General features: G+C 42.2%; 1 protein-coding gene across 1 annotated transcript in view; it reads right to left on the reverse strand.

Moving 5' to 3' along the window:
• The window catches only part of ryr2a (ryanodine receptor 2a (cardiac)), a 55,076-nt gene that overhangs the window by 13,586 nt on the left and 23,198 nt on the right, over positions 1 to 18,292 (reverse strand). The window contains exons 42-89 of the mRNA XM_072455560.1: positions 18,124 to 18,229; positions 17,759 to 17,896; positions 17,312 to 17,439; positions 16,938 to 17,083; positions 16,585 to 16,699; positions 16,364 to 16,496; positions 16,175 to 16,278; positions 15,811 to 15,946; positions 15,561 to 15,747; positions 14,763 to 14,871; positions 14,545 to 14,665; positions 14,291 to 14,460; positions 13,916 to 14,136; positions 13,756 to 13,846; positions 10,836 to 10,976; positions 10,603 to 10,766; positions 10,452 to 10,530; positions 10,247 to 10,336; positions 10,041 to 10,178; positions 9,838 to 9,915; positions 9,683 to 9,758; positions 9,491 to 9,614; positions 9,290 to 9,405; positions 9,122 to 9,186; positions 8,932 to 9,053; positions 8,678 to 8,727; positions 7,328 to 7,388; positions 7,007 to 7,245; positions 6,853 to 6,934; positions 6,646 to 6,776; positions 6,192 to 6,319; positions 5,934 to 6,126; positions 5,778 to 5,860; positions 5,532 to 5,689; positions 5,334 to 5,421; positions 5,144 to 5,236; positions 4,886 to 5,056; positions 4,757 to 4,816; positions 4,537 to 4,671; positions 4,355 to 4,467; positions 4,189 to 4,285; positions 4,008 to 4,114; positions 3,476 to 3,527; positions 2,819 to 2,869; positions 2,638 to 2,737; positions 2,135 to 2,214; positions 1,991 to 2,067; positions 1,800 to 1,873 (exon numbers count right to left, since the gene is read on the reverse strand). Of these exons, the coding sequence (XP_072311661.1) occupies positions 1,800 to 1,873; positions 1,991 to 2,067; positions 2,135 to 2,214; positions 2,638 to 2,737; positions 2,819 to 2,869; positions 3,476 to 3,527; positions 4,008 to 4,114; positions 4,189 to 4,285; positions 4,355 to 4,467; positions 4,537 to 4,671; positions 4,757 to 4,816; positions 4,886 to 5,056; positions 5,144 to 5,236; positions 5,334 to 5,421; positions 5,532 to 5,689; positions 5,778 to 5,860; positions 5,934 to 6,126; positions 6,192 to 6,319; positions 6,646 to 6,776; positions 6,853 to 6,934; positions 7,007 to 7,245; positions 7,328 to 7,388; positions 8,678 to 8,727; positions 8,932 to 9,053; positions 9,122 to 9,186; positions 9,290 to 9,405; positions 9,491 to 9,614; positions 9,683 to 9,758; positions 9,838 to 9,915; positions 10,041 to 10,178; positions 10,247 to 10,336; positions 10,452 to 10,530; positions 10,603 to 10,766; positions 10,836 to 10,976; positions 13,756 to 13,846; positions 13,916 to 14,136; positions 14,291 to 14,460; positions 14,545 to 14,665; positions 14,763 to 14,871; positions 15,561 to 15,747; positions 15,811 to 15,946; positions 16,175 to 16,278; positions 16,364 to 16,496; positions 16,585 to 16,699; positions 16,938 to 17,083; positions 17,312 to 17,439; positions 17,759 to 17,896; positions 18,124 to 18,229 (5,521 nt within the window). The remainder of the gene's footprint in view (positions 1 to 1,799; positions 1,874 to 1,990; positions 2,068 to 2,134; positions 2,215 to 2,637; positions 2,738 to 2,818; positions 2,870 to 3,475; positions 3,528 to 4,007; positions 4,115 to 4,188; positions 4,286 to 4,354; positions 4,468 to 4,536; positions 4,672 to 4,756; positions 4,817 to 4,885; positions 5,057 to 5,143; positions 5,237 to 5,333; positions 5,422 to 5,531; positions 5,690 to 5,777; positions 5,861 to 5,933; positions 6,127 to 6,191; positions 6,320 to 6,645; positions 6,777 to 6,852; positions 6,935 to 7,006; positions 7,246 to 7,327; positions 7,389 to 8,677; positions 8,728 to 8,931; positions 9,054 to 9,121; positions 9,187 to 9,289; positions 9,406 to 9,490; positions 9,615 to 9,682; positions 9,759 to 9,837; positions 9,916 to 10,040; positions 10,179 to 10,246; positions 10,337 to 10,451; positions 10,531 to 10,602; positions 10,767 to 10,835; positions 10,977 to 13,755; positions 13,847 to 13,915; positions 14,137 to 14,290; positions 14,461 to 14,544; positions 14,666 to 14,762; positions 14,872 to 15,560; positions 15,748 to 15,810; positions 15,947 to 16,174; positions 16,279 to 16,363; positions 16,497 to 16,584; positions 16,700 to 16,937; positions 17,084 to 17,311; positions 17,440 to 17,758; positions 17,897 to 18,123; positions 18,230 to 18,292) is intronic.

Genomic DNA, 18,292 nt, shown 5'->3' on the forward strand with positions numbered 1-18,292 from the left:
CGTGCTTTGCATCCTGAGCTGAGTTTGACATGTAAGAAGTACCTTAACCCCCAAAGACCTTTCATATATATATATATATATATATATATATATATATATATATATATATATATATATATATATATATATATATATATATATATATATATATATATATATATATATATATATATATATATATATATATATATATATATATAATATATAAAATATATATATAATATATATATAATATATATATATAATTATATATATAATATATATATATATAATTATATATATATATATATATATATATATATTTTAATTTACAAAAATGTTGCAATATTAAAACGGGACAGCAGAAATGTTATATTATAAAAGCAGCACTTTATGGCTTGCATTTAATCAATAGCTAAAATACAGTAAGATAGCATTCACATAAATTAAAGAAAGGGTCAGATACAATGTTACACTAAAAGGTCGTCTCTCTCAGGTTTTTGTGCAGGTGGAACTAATGGATATATTATAAATATCTTTCCAAAGACATAATTGACTTTAATTTGTAAATTAGCCCGTACTTAGAAGCCTTTTGACATCAGAAACCTTATTGGTGTCAATTTAATTGTATAATTCCTTTCAGAATAAATAAATGTCAGATGAGAAGGCACTTCTAATCATTTTATAACATCTTATTGCGCTATTATGCTCCTCCCCTGTGGGATAGACCTCTGTACTTCATCAGCAATGGGCATATATATAGTTTCAAGCTTTGCTTGTGCCAGGATAATGAGGAAATTCTGCAACTACTAACTCTCAATATTTCAATATTGCAACAGTAACAAAATGAGACTTCATTTTAATATCACTAGAGGATTAAATATTCACTGTGTTCTTGTTTAGTCGGATACAGGGCTCTTATCATTTCAAGCAGAGACATGTAAAAGCAGGTTCAACAATAACATTGTAGTGTCACAACCAGAGGCATTTGAGGGTTAAACACCATTCAAATGGCTTTTATTCTTTCTGTAGACTCATTCATTTCTCACATGCTCTTAGATAGAAGGCTGAAATTAGGAAATTTGTTACTAAAAGATGATTTAGTTCAGGATCCTTTCTGGACACACAACAGTTAATTACTTCAAGGCAACAAGATACAAATCTGAATTGACAAATTCTTGAACAAAGTCCCTTGTAAGTGGACATTGTAAGTCATTCTAAAACAATTTAAAGCATGTGAAACTGTTCTGTAGACCAGTTGTATTCATCTGAATAGCCTATATTAAAGGGGAAGTACAATTAATTTGAAGCCATGTGTACTGCCATGACAGGACTCAGGACTTGAGCACAACTGACATAAACCAGAGAAGAGAAAGAAGGAGAGACCAACCAATCAACACACAGCAAAATGGCAGAGGCATAATTACCACGCTCATGACTGGTGACTGAGGATAGTGCCCAAAACAAACATGAGAAAAGAAGACAACAGAGGAAAGAAAGAGGGTAAGAAACAAAGAGAAAGTCAGAACTAGACCCAGAGCTGGAGGTCCAGCTTTGGTCAAAGCTCACTATCCAAGCGTTCACAACCAGACTGTGAGGCTGAGGCACAAGAAATGAAAAATATAAAGACAATTGTTGCTTCAGTACTCAATGTCAATAGGTAAACCCCAGGTTTAAACGTGCTACCGTACCTGCATTTTCATTCAAAATAAAAAAGTTAGAGTTATGAACATGACGACATATGAAATGGGAAGCTCATATTGTGGGGCTCATATGGACATTTGAGACATTGTGAACAGATAGAATAAAAATACTGTTACCTGATCCCTCCTCTGTCACCATTCCCAGACCTTCGGCTTTGTTCTGTCGCTCAAAGGCATTTAGGTCCAAAACACTGGGGGAAATCAAAACTGCTGTAAAGTCTTTCCTTCTGAAAAACTATGAACTATAATAAGCTAAACAGCACATTTTAAACAGCATTCACAAGCTCAAAGTAGAAACAAAGCTCTACCTGCATGACTGCATGAGCCTCGCCAGACTCTGGAAGAAACCCACATCCTTTTTGTCTTTGAGATAATCCAGCATTTTCTGTGAGAAGGAGGGAGACTCAGTACCCTTGTCAGACCCCAGTCCCAAAAAAGGTGGGACAGAGTACCTGCTGCACTGTGGAGTTCCCTCCATTCAAAATGGCAATGCCCAGCTTCAGAGTAGAGGCCACCATCAGGCCCATCTCACCTGAGGGACCAAAACATCTCAATCTCAACAAATCAAGTTCACAGACCGCTAAAGCCTAAACCACACACATGGGACGTCTCAATCTCTTATGGGACTAATTCGGACAAATTTCTATAAAAGCACAGATGTAGCATTCTATAATATCAACATCTTCTAGTACTGTGTTCCTAAAACTGTGGTAAAGGTGGTATGCTTTAGATCTGCTGGTACTCAGAGAGCCAAATATTTTTAAGTGGTACGTGGTTTGAAGAGTTCAAGAACCTGTGGTCAAGTATGTTTTTAAGTTTAGACGCCTCAAATACGGTTTTGAACAGGAATTCACAATAAAGAAAAATAGAAACCATGTTCTAAATACAATTCCCCCCCTAAACCAGCTCACTACTTCCCTATTCCCTCTGTTCCATATTACAATATCCTGAACACCTTTGCTGGCGCTCAGGGTTTGCAGCACCATCTCGGCAGCTCCGCGGTCATGCAGCCGAGCCTGCTGGTACAACAGCTTCTGCTTCTCCATCTCTTTCTCCTGTTTCACACAGACAAATCACTGACTGCTCAGACACACACAGGTCAGACAGTGCATAGTCCAAACCAGAAACAGACAAACCTCAAAAGTCTTCACCTCTTCCCCATCTTCATCCTCTTCATCATGGCAACTCTGAGGAGAACCAATGACACATTCAGACACTTTGTAAAGAGGTCACGGATGCACTAACAATGGAATGATACAGTAAGCTGAGATGAGCACTGAATAATAATAATAATCTTTCTAACACCTTTATTGTATTTCATTTTTTCAAAGGGGTGCTGAGAGTTATTAGGAGTATCTGTTTGAGGGGTGCACAGTGGCAGAGTGGTTAAAGCTCTCGCCTTCCAATAAGATCATGCCCCTAGTGAATGAAAGTGAGAGTGAATGGTTGTCTGTGCGTCTCTGTCTCTGTTAACCCTGCAACGAACTGGCCCCTGTCCAGGCTGTGCCCCGCCTAATGCCCAAGGTCCCTGGGATAGGCTCCAGTCACCCGCGAACAGAAGACGTGGTAGTAAATGAATGAATGCCCTCGGCACACTAATACATCATTTTGGCCATCCCTGTACTAGAGACTGTATAATTAGTTATTTATAATGGTTTCATGGTATAACAGATTAAAGCGTTTTGAGTTTAAGACAGCGTGGGTTGGAGTTGATTCTTTCAATTCATTGCAAAGAAACTGTAGTTGGAGCCGGATCTGAGCCGAACGACCCATGAGGAACACGAAGCATGTACCTTAGCCATGATGTCTGCATAAGCCATGTACAGCAGATCCTCATCCAGTTTACTGCAGCCAACACACACAAAGATTCAAAGTTCAGAGATTACACTGCACATTACCAAAAATATTCTGCTGCTGCTATTTACAGCCATTAAAATAAAGAACAAAATTGTCAGTTTTTTTTAATAAAATTATATATTTTTTTTAGCCAACAATGTAGTATTCATATATAAAGTAAACATCTGAGAGAACATGTAAAAGTATATATAAATATATTTGTAAACTTGATAGTAAAATGATTAAATTGATTAATAGAGTTAGGAGTTATTGAAAATTAGATTGTCACATGTGCATGGCACTGTTCAGTTTTTGCACTATTTCTTACCATTTGTACATTTTATGCATGCCTTATTTGGTATATTTTGCTATTATCATTGTTCATTGTTGTATGTTGCACCTTATCAACAGAAAAAGCTATTAGTTTGTGTATTTTGTTCCCTGACAATTGCAATAAACCTTGAGAGAGAATGTATGTAGAATATGCACCATTTCTCAGTAAGAGCAGTTCTGCTGAACAGCTGAATGAGCTGATGCAAAGGATCTATGAGCTTCACTGCTTCTTCCTCATCTAACGACTCCCGTTCACCTGGTTTCTGTCAAAAGAATAAAACATAGATACAAGTTTATTGAACCAGAGCACAAAGAGCCATTTAAATTGAGTACTTACTGCCAGATCTTCTATGAGCTTATCCTCAAAGTAGTGCTCTTCTGCTTCTATCCAGGACTTCTCGTAGCCTTGCAGGAACAGGTTAACAGCACGGTGCCTGCACAGACAGCAGTCACTAGAAACTGTCTTACACGCTAGGTGCCGTCTGTTGGTGTGTGGACGTTACCTTGGTAAGTTGTAGAGAGGCGCCATTCGAAAACATGCCACCACTGCCCTCTTCCTCTGTTTAGAGAGAAGCTTGTGCCACACAGCCTTCTTACTGCGCTGAGGATGCTCCACCTGAAGAGAGATAATAAACTGAAGTCATCTAGCTGTTCTCACCGGGTGGAAAAAAAGCGCAAAACAGACCTGGTCCAAATGGAAAAGTACATGTGCAATGTCCAGGACCCTCCCCACAGTCTTGTCTGGGTCTGAGGAGTCTTCACAGTGACTAGGGATTTCTCGATACAAGGCCCTCTGCCAGCGGATGGCCGGGTCCTCCAGCTGAGGGACACAGCACAGTGAGCATCAGGGTGAAGGACGCTACATTATTGCTCTGCTTGTTAAACTTCCCTGAACCTAAACACACCTTGCCCTGTAGGTGGAGGTTGTTTCTGATGATCTCTCTGACTTCATCCTCTGTGTCCTTCTGTTGACAAAGGTCTGGGTGGTTAGATGCCTAGAGTGAGTGCGCTGAGTGCTGTTTGTCATGTCGTACCTGAGTGAAGCGGTTTTTGGCTAGTGCAATCAGATCCTGTTCTCCCGGAGCACACATGTTGAGCCCCACAGGCAGGAGCCTCTTCAGGGTGGCCACAATCAGACTGGTCTGCATGGTATAGCGGTCTCCCTTCCTCTTCATCTTCTTCCTTTCCTGGTCCGACACTAAGCCCTAGGCACAAACCAACCAAACAGAAGTGAACCATACTGACCCAAACATCTTGATAATGGATTCTGTCATTGAGTTTGGATAATTTACCTTGGACATCTTACACTTGGTGTCAGAGAGAAGGAAGGACATGTTGTTGATTTCATTCTGAACCACAAAGTTTTGCTCCTCTCTTTTGAAGTTCTGCAGAATGAGGATCAGACCGTGAGGACATTGCCTGTAGTTTCCCTTTAAAACTATGAAGCTGATTATGAATCGATAGATTTGAAAAACATCTTACGTGAGATTTGGCCCAAAAAATGAAGACCTCAGCTACCATCCTGAACAGCTCCTCAGCGTCAGGGTTGGACTCCTTCAACCATCGTGCCCTATGACAGTTCAGTTAGTTTTTTGTACACACCATTCTGGTATTGTCATAAAATAAATTCTGCAGCCTTGGATTACAATAGTAAACCAAACTCCTCTCTGTGGCTTGTACCTGTTGTAGTCAACAAATCGGATGAGCAGTGGGTAGAAGGCGTACAGGTCCCGCACCAGGATGGTGAACTGGTCCATGATGAGCAGCTCTGTCTCAGACATCTCCCCTCTGCCCTCTGCCTTACTTTGCTCCTCATCAAGAAGAACCACTGAGGCTTTCTGAGCACACACAATCACCACTATTGCATGCACTTTAACCATTCTTAATGTTGAACAATTTTAAAGGGAATGCATTACAGATACGTACTTTCTTGAGTTTGTCCATGAGAGGCAGGAAGTGGGTCTTGAGAAGTTCTGGTTGAGCCTTGCTGATTATGGGCTGAGAAAAAACTTTAGGACAGAGGGAGGGGCATGAGCATCACTCTTTCACCAAATAGATAAAAGAGATGTAGGAAGAATGTACCTGCCAGCCTCTTCATCCAGGCTCCTTCATCAATTCCCAGGTTGTTGTAGATGATTTTGAGGATGTTTCCCAGTAGAGCATTCATATGCTGGGAGGTGACCGCTGTGCAGTAGCCCTCCGCCCGCTCCGCTGTGTTCTCTGGGCCGTGCTCCCACCAGTGGGACATGTAGTTACACAGCATAGGCAACACTACCTGCAACAGAAGCAGAGCTGACCCCTGCGGCCTGTGTGGGACGTGTGAAGGGGGACCGCTCCTACCTCCATCACGTGAGGCATCTGTGTATACCTCATGCCAGATTGTGCCAACTCAGTGATCTCCTGCAGACATGTGTCCAGGTTGGGAAGAAGGGGACAGACTTGACTGACCTGTCCTTGAATCCCAAGGGCTACAAAAAACGATACAGTCAAGTTTATATATGATGATTTATATGATTTTTTTACACTGTTCTTATTTAAAAATAATTAATTTTGTTTCTATTTTAGATTCCACGAAACATAAATTCATCATCATTATGCAACAATAAGATGACAAAATCAACCATGTCATGATTGGTAGCAAATAACGCACATGTTTCCCTGCTGTTCTCATCACAACAAAGAAGGGAACTGTGTATTCTAAAAGTGGCTATCCTTGTAAATCAACTGTTGACTCTGGAGTCTGGAGACCTATCTAATCTTTGTTAGTATAGAATTAAATAGTACATACATTTACCTGTGCGCTCTTTAGTGGCTCTGCTGTTGTAGATGGAAAAGGGGTTGAATTTGTTCAGGTGGGGCTCCAGGAAAGCCACAGGGAATGCAGCAGAGAATGCTGCAAGACACTTTCCTAAAGCGGGCCGCTGTCTGAATACAGAGACATCAAGATGTTATCAGGCAGAAAACAAGTGTCTACTGAACTACAGCCAGAGAGCCGGCCCACCTCTCCACATAGATGCTTGTGTTGGTGCCCAGTAGGTACAGACTGTTGAGAATTCTGTAGCAGGAAACCTGTACATCATCCACTGCAAGAGAAGAGCAGAAGCACCTTCATAACCAGCTCCGACTGTGGGATGGGCTGAGTGCAAGGTGCATACAGATCAAGTCCTCTCCAAAGGCGTTCTGCCCGATGTGCTTGTACAGGGAGGAGAGCACGGGCAACAGAGCCACAGTGGTGTAGTTGATGATCTGGGTAACTCCGCGCGGCTGCTCTCGGCTGTGGCTGAACTGACCAAGAAGCAGGTTTTCTTTGGTCTTTTCCAGATCCTCAGCGGCATTCACAAAGTAGCACCTGAGGGCTGCTTTTACTGACTCCAGACCAGTCTTCATCACTGTCCTACAACATGCACATACATTCAGAAAATGACAGCGCTAATTTTAATTACATACAATATACATTCAGAGTGTATGGGTTTGACCTGGCATCAAGGCTCTGGCCCAGGATCTGCAGACAGTTCACAATGGAGCTTGCATTGTTCCCTGTAAAAGAGAAGCAGCAGTTGACATACAGGTCGCTAAAAAGATTGTGCTTCTGAAAACAGAGCATGTCATGTAAGCGCAAACTTAAATAGGAATCAGATCTGGCTGTGTTGAGTTCCAGTGTTACAGGCAAGATATGTGTGGACAATAGACACTAAAAAAATCGAAATAATATATTTGTTTTCTTTTTACAACTGATGTTTTTCAAATATCCACTCATTTAACACAATATATATAGTCAATATATTAGTTCCATCATCACATCTTGGAAGTTAAACAGGGTTGGGCAAGGTTAGTACACTGATTACAGACAACTGGAATTCCAGGTGAGGCAGTGTGGCAGCAGTGGCTCTAGTCGCTGTTCTTTGGGCCAAACACCTTGCTTGCGTATGACTGTTTGCCTGACCCGCCAGCCCCGCCCACATTCTGTTTGAATGCGTCTCGGTCTGGAATCGGACCATTGGAGGGTGTCAAATAAAACTTTACAGCATTTACCTGTCCAACCACTGCCGCTAATCTGTGTCACGTGTCTCTCAAATGTGGAAGACTTTGTGTCAAGTGTCTCTCAAATGCAGAAGACTTTGTGTCAAGTGTCTCTCAAATGCAGAAGACTTTGTGTCAAGTGTCTCTCAAATGCAGAAGACTTTGTGTCACGTGTCTCTCAAATGCAGAAGACTTTGTGTCACGTGTCTCTCAAATGCAGAAGACTTTGTGTCACGTGTCTCTCAAATGGAGAAGACTTTGTGTCACGTGTCTCTCAAATGCGGAAGATATCTCTCAAATATTTTTGGAACATTCAGAACAAAATATATAACTTAATTTACCTCAGATTTACAGGGTTTAGTGCGTCGCTTGTTGACTCAGCAGAAGTCGGCAACGTTTCTCAGTCTGTGTTATTTTTATTCTTTCTTCGTGATCCACCATGTTTGTTTAGACACGAACAGACAATGCGTTTGTCTGATTGGTTAATCCGCCTGTCAATCACTCCCTTTGGAAATTGGCGCGACTGGGTTGGATCCCAGACCCTCAGGTTTTGTAAAGCAGTCTGTCAAAACGTGTTGGGACTGGCTGGTCAGGCAATATGACTGTGGTGTGTCCATAAGTGAGTGTGGGAAGTGGTCAGCTGTGCCAATCGCACAAATTGACCGTCAGTCTATCCCTGGGCAGCTGTGGCTTAAGAGTATGAAGGGAATATTATCATAATTGTTGAGTGCTGTGTGACGTAAGTCTCTGCAGAGAACAGCGCGCCACGAACACATGCAGGACGACACACACACAAGTGCCCTTACCAAACAAGGATATCCTGTGTCTGACCAGAACGCCCAGTTTGCAGAAAAGGCTGGACAGTTTCAAGAAGAGCATGTAGAAAATAAGAGGAGAAGAATAGGAGAGGGTTTATCAGAGGTGAGGTCTACTGAAGAGCCCCGCTGCTCCTCTCTTGTCCTAATCAAATGTCTTTTCAATATTATTGCACTCGGCTGCTTATGACCCTTTGAAGCATTGGCATGAAATAAAAAGTATGAAGTCAATCCACTTTGCTGACCTGGTTACCATCTCCTTCTCCTTGTTGGAGGCGTGGCCACCACTGCTGATTGGATGGATGGCCGTAGACAGGAAGTAGAGACGATGGTTTTTGAAGTACTGATCCAATAAAGGCAGAACCACCTGAGGATATAGTTGAAAACTCAATTGAGCAAAAAAGCGAATGGGTCTGGAAAAGAGTAAACACCGACCTTCCCAAAGAATTTAATCTGTTGTTCATGTGGAATCTTCTCTCCTTTTTGTCTTGGTCCCACATCTGACAAGAAAAAAACACCAGTAATAATTTGATCCCAGAAAAAATCTAAGTAAACATAATCTTAAAAGAGAAAGATGTTTGACCTATTTATTGTCGCTCTTACCAAAGTCCATCATGTGCTGGTGAGCCTGGTCCACATATGTGATAAGTTGTTGCAGGAAAGTGTAGGCAAAGCGCTTCTCTATGGCAGGGGTGTCCAGCTCGGGAGACTTCACACCCCTGAGTGAGAAAACAAATTATTAAGAGAACTGGTCACAAAGTAGCTAACATACAGTTTTTAGAAACAATCTGGCCTGCAGTTCACCTGGACACTATATATCCGTTGATCTGCAGGAACTTGAGGATGTCTTGCGCTTTTTCTCTGTCTCTGGCCTTTTCTTTGGCGGTCAGAGTGTCATAGGGTACCAAGAGTGGGTGGTTCCCTCCTCCTGTGTGCAGAAACAACTGTCAGCTTGAAACGTAAAGAAACTTGATGGAATAAGGCTCTACAATGTACCTTTGGCTTCCAGTTCTAGTTTCTTTTTCCTGGCCCAAATATTATGGTAATTCTCAGCAAGCAGCTCTGCCATAGACTGAGGACAGGGTGTGAAAGCATGTGATTGTATAAATAATCCACTCAAGTGCGCTATAGGTTTGTGCATGTAGGAGTACCTGCATATCTCTGGACAGAGTTACGTTGCTCATATCAATCGGCCTCGGGATGAAAGTTGAACCTCCTTCAAATGACAGCTGGAAAGGACAAATGTGTGTTAATAGACAGACTCACGCATGTGGTATACATCGTTTTTTGAGTCAAGGATCAGCACTGAACGTTAAAGCCTCTCATGTAAAAGAGCAGTGGCCCCTACACTGACCTGGCTGACCTGAGAGGTCCTTCTGGTCTTGTTGTTCAGACTTGCTGGGTCCGGCTCTTTGATGCGCTCGATGCTCCAGCCCCAGAAAAACATGGTCTTCAGAGACTCTGTGACAGGCCAGCGGTACGCCTCCCTGTCCTGAACACAAATGCACACAGCGTCAGGGACACAGCTGGGAAATGGACTCATACATAGATGCTGTGTACCTTCTCAGGGAGACTTTTGTAAGGCTTCAGTAAGGGGTGTGTTTTGGAGATTTCACAGATCTGATCTCCATGGAACCAGCCACAGGAAAACTTGAACAAATATATATGCAAAACACGTATTATTTTATTTAGTATTATGGTGTTTTTTTGCTATATTTAGAGAGAGACAAAAAACTTTTAATATCTGCCGACCAAGGGTTCTTACCTTTTCCGTGCACCACTTCTCATGGTTGTGTTCTGCATATCGTGTGATGAAACAGTCCAGTTTCTCAGGCACAGTAGCACTGTGGACAAATGATTACAGTTCAGAGAATGTGCTATATTCAGGGCACAAAACTTCATTTTGTCCTGTTTACCTGGTGGTGTCAGCAGGCTGAGGTGTAAAGTTTCCTTCCGAGTCCATGGAAGACTGTTTCTCCATCAGAGTCATGTAATTGGATTCCATGTAGTCTGGAGGCAGTGCCCCTGCCACAGCGCTGAGGCAGGGAAGTGCAAGCTTAAACAGCTCCTGCTCGTATGGCTGTACACAAATACCACTGTACACACTGTAGTCTGAGTCACTACCATGGTGTAACCACGAAGCACTAACCTTACGCGACAGAGCGTCAAAGATCCCCCAGAAGAGTTTCCTAGAGAGGTGCAGCTCCTCATCTGACGCGGCCCCAAAGCTGCCCCAGCCTCCAGACAGACAGTAGTACTTCCAGCAGCGCTCGTAGTGATTGGTCAGTAGCTGAAACACATTGAGGTTTGCAGAATAACAGTTGCATGTTTCACTTGAATGAGGCCTTGCTTTGTCAGTAGCTTTCAGTGGAGAGAAAAGACAATTACACACACACACACACACACACGTTTTTTTCTTTTTTCAGTCTGGGTTCAGAGCCCACCACAGCACTGAAACTACACTAGTTAAAGTTACAAATTCTCTTTTATTAGCTGTTGACAATAGACTGATCTCAATCCTGGTTCTGTTCGGACCTCAACACAGCGTTTGACACCATCGACCACAACATTCTAATGTAGATGTAGGTGTCAGAGGAACAGCCCTCAGCTGGTTTAAATCCTATTTATCTTGTTTTTTTTTTATGTAAACCAGAGCTCCTCACCTTGTTCTAAAGTAACTTACGGTGTGCCACAGAGTTCAGTACTCGGTCCAGTTCTGTTTGCTCTTTATATGCTGCCGTTAGGTAATATTATCAGAAAGCATGGCATTAAATTCCACTGCTATGCAGATGACACTCAGCTGTATTTATCAGTGAAACCTGGTCAGACCGATCAAGTAGACAGACATAGTGCTTGTGTGAAAGATACTAAAACCTGGATGACACTTAATTATCTGCATCTTAACCCTGAAAAATTGAGGTCATTGTAAACGTCTACGAGACGCTTGTGACTATCTGCTTGAACAGATAGTCACAATGGACAATGTCAGTGTTGCCTCCAGTTATACTGTAAGAAAACTTGATGTCTTATTTGATCAGGAGCTCTCATTCAAACGCATATAAATCAAGCCTGTAAAACTGCCTATTTCCATCTGCGCTATATAGCTCAAATCAGAAAAATCTGATGATGTGATGCTGGTTGCTTTCAACTGGTTCAAAATGCAGCAGCAATATTACTAACAGGAACTAAAGGAAGAGAGCACATTACGCCAGTGCTCAAGTCTTTTCACTGGCTCCTGTCAAGTGTAGAATCAAATTTAAAATCCTCATCCTGACCTACAAAGCCATAATGACATGGCCCCATCCTACCTCAAAGATGCTATAGAACCATATCATCCAAACAGAGCTCTTCTCTCTCAAAATGCTGGCCTTCTGGTGGTCCCAAGAGTCTCTAAAAGCACAGTAGGAGGTAGAGTGTTTAGCTACCAAGCTCCTGTGTTATGGAATCAGCTCCTGTCCATGTGAAAGAAGCCGACAGTCTCTTAATTTAAGACCAGGCTTAAAACGTTCCTCTTTGAAATCGCTTATGGTCAGGCCAGTTAGGAACAGAAATAAAAACCTTCCCAGCTACTCTGCCCTTGGATTAACTATGCTTGGGGAAGTATGACAGCTTGAGCACCATCATCTGCTTCTGACTAATGATATCAAACAATATTTAATATCATAATTTAATTTCACTTGTAATTTGTTCATTGGCTTTCCATCTTCTTCTCCCACTTCCCCACCAGGAGTGGGACAGGCACATTGATGACCTGTGGATCCAGCTCCTCAACTGCCAAAAGGTCTGCCTGGAGAAACGGTCTCTACACCATATGGACGGTTCTTCATCTGCCTCAAAGAACTGGTTCTTCTTCCGAGTGGCTCCAGCTCCACTATCTATCTCACATCCGCCTGTCTTTCCGAGGGAGTCGGATCTCTCCTTCACTATGGAATTGAAGTATCGGAAAACTGCATAGGAATGTGTAGGATAAACAGGAGAGGCTTCCTGGTCGAAAAACAGGAAATTTGGTTGAGTGACGGGGCGATGAAGAATGTGTAGGTTAATTTTCTGACCTCTCCTGAGTGTAAGACGATAGCCTTAAAATTGCATACAGCTGGACCCAGGTGGGGCCCAGGATCACCAGGGAGTTTTCTTTGTCTTTGAAAGGTATAAAAGCGCCTCGATTCGGAGGAACGGGGTTCTTCCTCAATTCGGCTAAGAGGGGACCCAGATTTGTCGACATCTGTATTTGACTGCTGCTTATTCATGATTAAAACCATTTTCTAAATCACGAAGCAGTGTCAAGCGCGTTGTCTTTTGTCTACCCAACGCACCTTCGAAACACCACCTCTGGAGAGGCACCACAGAATTCTCCTTGAGGTTTCTACTTTTTCCCAAAGAGGTTTGGTAGTTTTTCCTGGCCGAGAAGGAGGGTCTAAGGACAGGGGAGCTTGGGACATTTGGTTAAGGACACAGGATGCTGGGACATTGCCAAGTCCCTATGAACATTGTTTGGTCTGATTTTTCACAGTAATCCCTCGAGGCAACTGCTGTTGTGATTTTGGATGTTACAAAAAATTATTGAATTGAGTCTTATTACAGGATGGAGAGACTGGCCATGGCCTGTTGTCAGTGACTCTGTGGAATGGTGTGACTCCCGCAATACAACAACAATTAAAGGAATATTGGTGGAGTGGGTTGAGTCTTACGAATAATTTGGGGACTATTGTAAATACCATGACCCAAAAACTCAACTGTGAAAAAAGGAGCACAAAGCACTTCTTTTGAACAATAGTCACTGCAGAAAGCTTGGTACATTCTGTCCAGCACTGTGTTTGTGCTGCTACCCTCAAAGAAGACATCCCACAGCCAAATCTTCAGAATAATTTAGGGCCTCTAAATCTGGTTTCTTCCCCTGGGCCTATGAATTATATTATTGTTTTAATTGTCTGCTGTTTGTACTGCCACTGCACTCCTGACAATAAAGGTTTTGATTGGAATAGAACAAACAATAATTGTATGTTCATCTATTATACATTGATAAAGGCAGAGGCTGCTTTAGGCTTGTGTGATATAGCATGATTTCTTACTTTTAAAGGCATCTTGGTGTGTTCATTGAGCAGAGGGACATCAAACACTAGCCTTCTCAACAGATGCTGCATCATAGAAGGCCTCAGCTTCCTGAACAAGAGAGACTGGTTCAGACATAGCTCCCTGGAGTGATAGATGACAATCTGAGGTGTATCTTACCCGCACACAGAAAGCAGGCACTCCTCGATGACGTCACGCTGGGCCTTGGTCAGGCAGCAGCCTCTGGAAAGGCGATACACAGTGTGGAGCAGGGAGTCGATCAAGGAGGCAAACGGCTCAGTGCCCGCAAACAGAGGAGCACATTTAGTCAGCAGGGGCAACACGGCTGTGCAGAGGTACCGGTTCAGAGCCAGTGCCATGTCTGTAGCACTTAGAGCCACCTAGCACAGAGAAGCATGCAACATGTTGTTTAGCTTCATTCTGACATGTGTAGTCCGTTGGTTAACCCAGTCTCTCAGTCTCATCTCAACCCATTCATATACAGTAAATCTGCCCAAGTCAATTCATATTTGATTTGTGAGAATATAATCTTACAGTATCCAGTGAGGCAGCAGCTCTCAGATCAGGTAAAAAGCCTATCTCCAGTAAGTGCAGAAGAAAGTTCTGGTCTTCAATTCCATAGACACGGTCCAGAAACAGCACCATGGCTGCTTTGTGGTCAGGACAGAAGCCAGCCGACATGTCAGGCTCCAAAACCACACCATCTGTCAATATGTGCAACATATGTGTGTTGACATATCATTCAGTCATGTACTGGCTAACACTATAAACTGATCCCTATGACAGACCTTTGGTGAGGCTAGGCATGGAGAACGGGATGCTGATGACTCCCACCAGGTCCTCGATGGGAATAAGAGAGCGCAGGATGGCTCTGATCCGAATGGCTTCACCTTTGCCTGCGTGGATCAACTGACAAAGACAAAATAACAAGTGAATTTAAGGAAAGTGTATTCTGGTATTGTGTGTGCATGTGTGTGAATGTGCGTGTGCGTATGCAGTTTCTCACATGCATCTCAGGGGCGCAGCGGCCCAGCAAATCAATCAAAGCTGAGTAGAAGGTCATGATGGCGTTTCCCATGTGGATAGTGTCATCCTCTTCGTCCTCCATCATGTCACTGCAGTACACACAGCACAAACTTCTTATATTAGTTTTATATTCCAAATGATTCCTCTTATATTTTCTTCCGCTAGAGAGTTTCTACATACATTTACTATGCAGACCAGGGAAGGAAACTTTTTATTGCACATACCTCAACATAAGTCAAGATCAATCATAACAATGTATATGGTATTGTTTTGTTTTAAATAAAGGGGACTTATTATTCAAGATCAACTTTAATCATTTTAAGATGGTTTCAACTATGTTTCGTTTAGTCTGTGTTTTCATGAGTTTACTCAAAGTTGTATTCTGATTGATTGATTGATTGATTGATTCATTCATTCATGTATGTTTGAGTAGTCGTACATTGTTCTGCAAATGAGTCTCGATTGCATAGAAAATTCCCTAACAAGCCCACAAGTACTTGTGCCACATGTAGGATTCAAAAATGTCACCTTGCCACTTTTCAAAAATAAAATCATGTAAATGATGTATAGAGTATAAAGAGGCTTATCAGTTCTGTACAGGCAGTCACTGGACCTGTTTCTATTACTGTTTAAGTCATTTTAGAGTAACATTTTGGTTTACAAGATTAACAAAATGTAAAATAATGATCTACTTATGTTGTTATAGTTCAATAACCTGAAAAAGCATAATATGTCTCCTTTAAGGTCATTTAAAACACTGAAGAACAAAATATCTTACAGTGTCCGATTAAGCTCAGATGTGGGGGAGGGGCCATCTCTGCATGGATCCTGAGAAGTTTTAATTGCTTCTTCCATGGCTGACAACAGGCCATCTCCCCCTTCTCCTCGAAGAGCAGGACCGAAACACTCAGGTCTGCGGATCAGCAGCCTCACCACCACATTGGCATTTTCTTCCACACTTTCCCCTGCACAGAAACATGTTCATATTGTCCTAAGAAAAACTGGTCATATGATGCTTCAAATTTTACCATTGCAAAACACAGCAAAACGCAGGAAGTCCAAGTAGCGCTCTCCTTCTACGGGGTTCCAGCCAATGTCAGGGTAACCTTTACGTACTAACATCACACAGCTCTGCAAGCCACATCCAGCCAGGTAACGCACCACCTGAAAAAGGACACATATGTACACAATTAAGTGGTGTTCATCTTCTGGTGGTATAACAATACATCCGCATTACAGAGCTTTTTTTGGTCACTTTACATTGCATAGTTCATTCGCTGCGCACACTTGACTACTTCCTTCTCTCTCTGATCACCACCAATCACTCAAACACCACATTCATACTCAGGCAGGGTTTTGTATATGTGCTATATGTTCACAGTGGCACTTTACCTTCTCCAGGTCCGGTTCCCTCAACGCCAAGGCAAGCTCATTGTTGTCCATAACAGATGCCGCTGCCACATCTAGAGGAGTTGAACCACGCATGGAAGGTGACGCTGAGAAGACAATAAGAGGAAGATGTACTGCTGTAGATGGTTGTTTAGTGCATCCATTTTGAAAAGAGAATTTGGATGTGCCTACCTAGCCCCACACTGCTGTTTTCCAGGAGATAACTGAGATGGTCAAACATTGCCTTCTGGTTCTGGCGGCTGATTCGACAAAAGTAACAGAGAAAACGACAACAGTTGGCCACCATTTTGGGGAACGTAATTTCCTGAAAAGACATTTTCACAGAAGCAGATGGTGTCAGTATTTAGAGAGCACAGATACTGCAGAGACGGGAGGAGAAGAACAGATGATACCTTGGAGTCACCCCCGCTCAAGACGTTGACCATCACTTCCATAACAGTCTCGTGCATACCCAGTGCTCTCATCAAGTTGGGGTGCTGGTAGAATACCTTGTTGTTCATGATATCACTGCATATACAGGAAATATCATAGTGTCACAAAGGTGAAGTAGTTTGAACGATAAATGAGAGGTGATCAGTCCACTTTTACTCAGCGTTAGCCTTTCACACATTGAATTTAACTCAACTAATCTTTATAAGTGGCCATTTAGTTAAGTATGATTTAAATTTTAGTGTCACCAGTTAGAAGTTTAACACACATCCCTCATTTAGGATAACAGATGAGATAATAGTGATAATGAACTCACCCAAGTCCACGAATCATAAGTTTCTCCTCTTCTCGTCCCATGCGCACACTCAGCAGGGAGCGGATCTGACCCAGCGCAGCAAGGAGGGTTATAGTGTCCTCTATTGACACAGAGTTTATGGTGTAGGTCTTTGGAAGAGCACGGACCTGAAAACATTACATTTGAATTGACAAAGGTCACCCGTCTTACATAGATCTTAACAAAAGGTGTGACAGTAAAACACATATTAATATTTCAAACACGCAATATTTTCTTTCCTTATATTGTGTAATTATAAAGTTATGAATTCATGTATTAGCTTGGGGGAAGGAAAGGCATCATTTGTATACATTTGTTGGTTCAGTGAGTAGGTTGATGAGACCGCCTGCACTCACCAGTCCTCCAATGCCATCATATTGGCGATGAAGTAAGACAAACATGGCCCGAACAAGCTCCGGGTCCTCTATCACCGCCTCCTGAGCCCAGCGCACCATGGTGTCTGAGATGAGCTGCTGAAGAGTGCCTGAAGAAGAGGACAGCAAAACGAGCTTTACTTACTGCCAGATTCTAGAAACTGGAGGAGGAAAGAACAAAAAAAACGAAGCATGAAAAGGATTAAAAAGGAAGGGAAGTGGACTCTAGCTTCATTCTGTATCACTTGAAATATTCATAAATTAGCAATGATTTAAGTGACATGACAACAGACTAGAGACAAGAGGTGTTTGACTGAGACAGGAGAGGGGACAGACAGTAAGATGGAATGAGTGATGAGAGTAGACGTAAAGTGGAATGTAGATAGTGTTAGTGTCACATCTCCAGCTCTGGAGGAAGACCACACTCACTCAGTTTCCTCCCATGTGTCTCCAGAGGCAGATGAGCCATCTTCTTCTTCAGATTTGACACTTTTTCAACTAATGACATGAGGCGTCCCCTGATGGTGATATCAGCACTCCGGTCCAGGGATGTATCTTCATCCAGTTCTGTAGCAAACACAAAAATAAACCATGATCTATTCTATTTCATAACATATTGTAACTTATGCTATTTAATGTCTAGATTAACTAAAAATATAGGTGACACATCGAAACCAGCAAAATCTGTTTGTGTCTCTGCAGTCTAGAAACTATAAAAGGTGTATATTTAGCTCATTATATAGTTGTTGACATTATAACTTAATCTTAAAAAAGAAGGATGTATGATGTATTACCACAGTGCCTCATCAGGTCATCATGGAAGTCCAGCAGCTGCTCCCGGATGTCTGCGGGACAGGGACACTCCTGCTTTTCATCCTTGAAATTTAACAGCATGTTGATCTGTTGGACAAAGTTCAAGTTTTTAATTTGAAGTAATAGTTTTAAAACGTATGGAAATGACAA

The sequence above is a fragment of the Eucyclogobius newberryi genome, unplaced genomic scaffold (assembly GCF_026437365.1).
Source record: "Eucyclogobius newberryi isolate DKJ021-1_F unplaced genomic scaffold, fEucNew1.0.hap1 SCAF_20, whole genome shotgun sequence".
NCBI classification, from domain to species: Eukaryota; Metazoa; Chordata; class Actinopteri; order Gobiiformes; family Gobiidae; genus Eucyclogobius; species Eucyclogobius newberryi.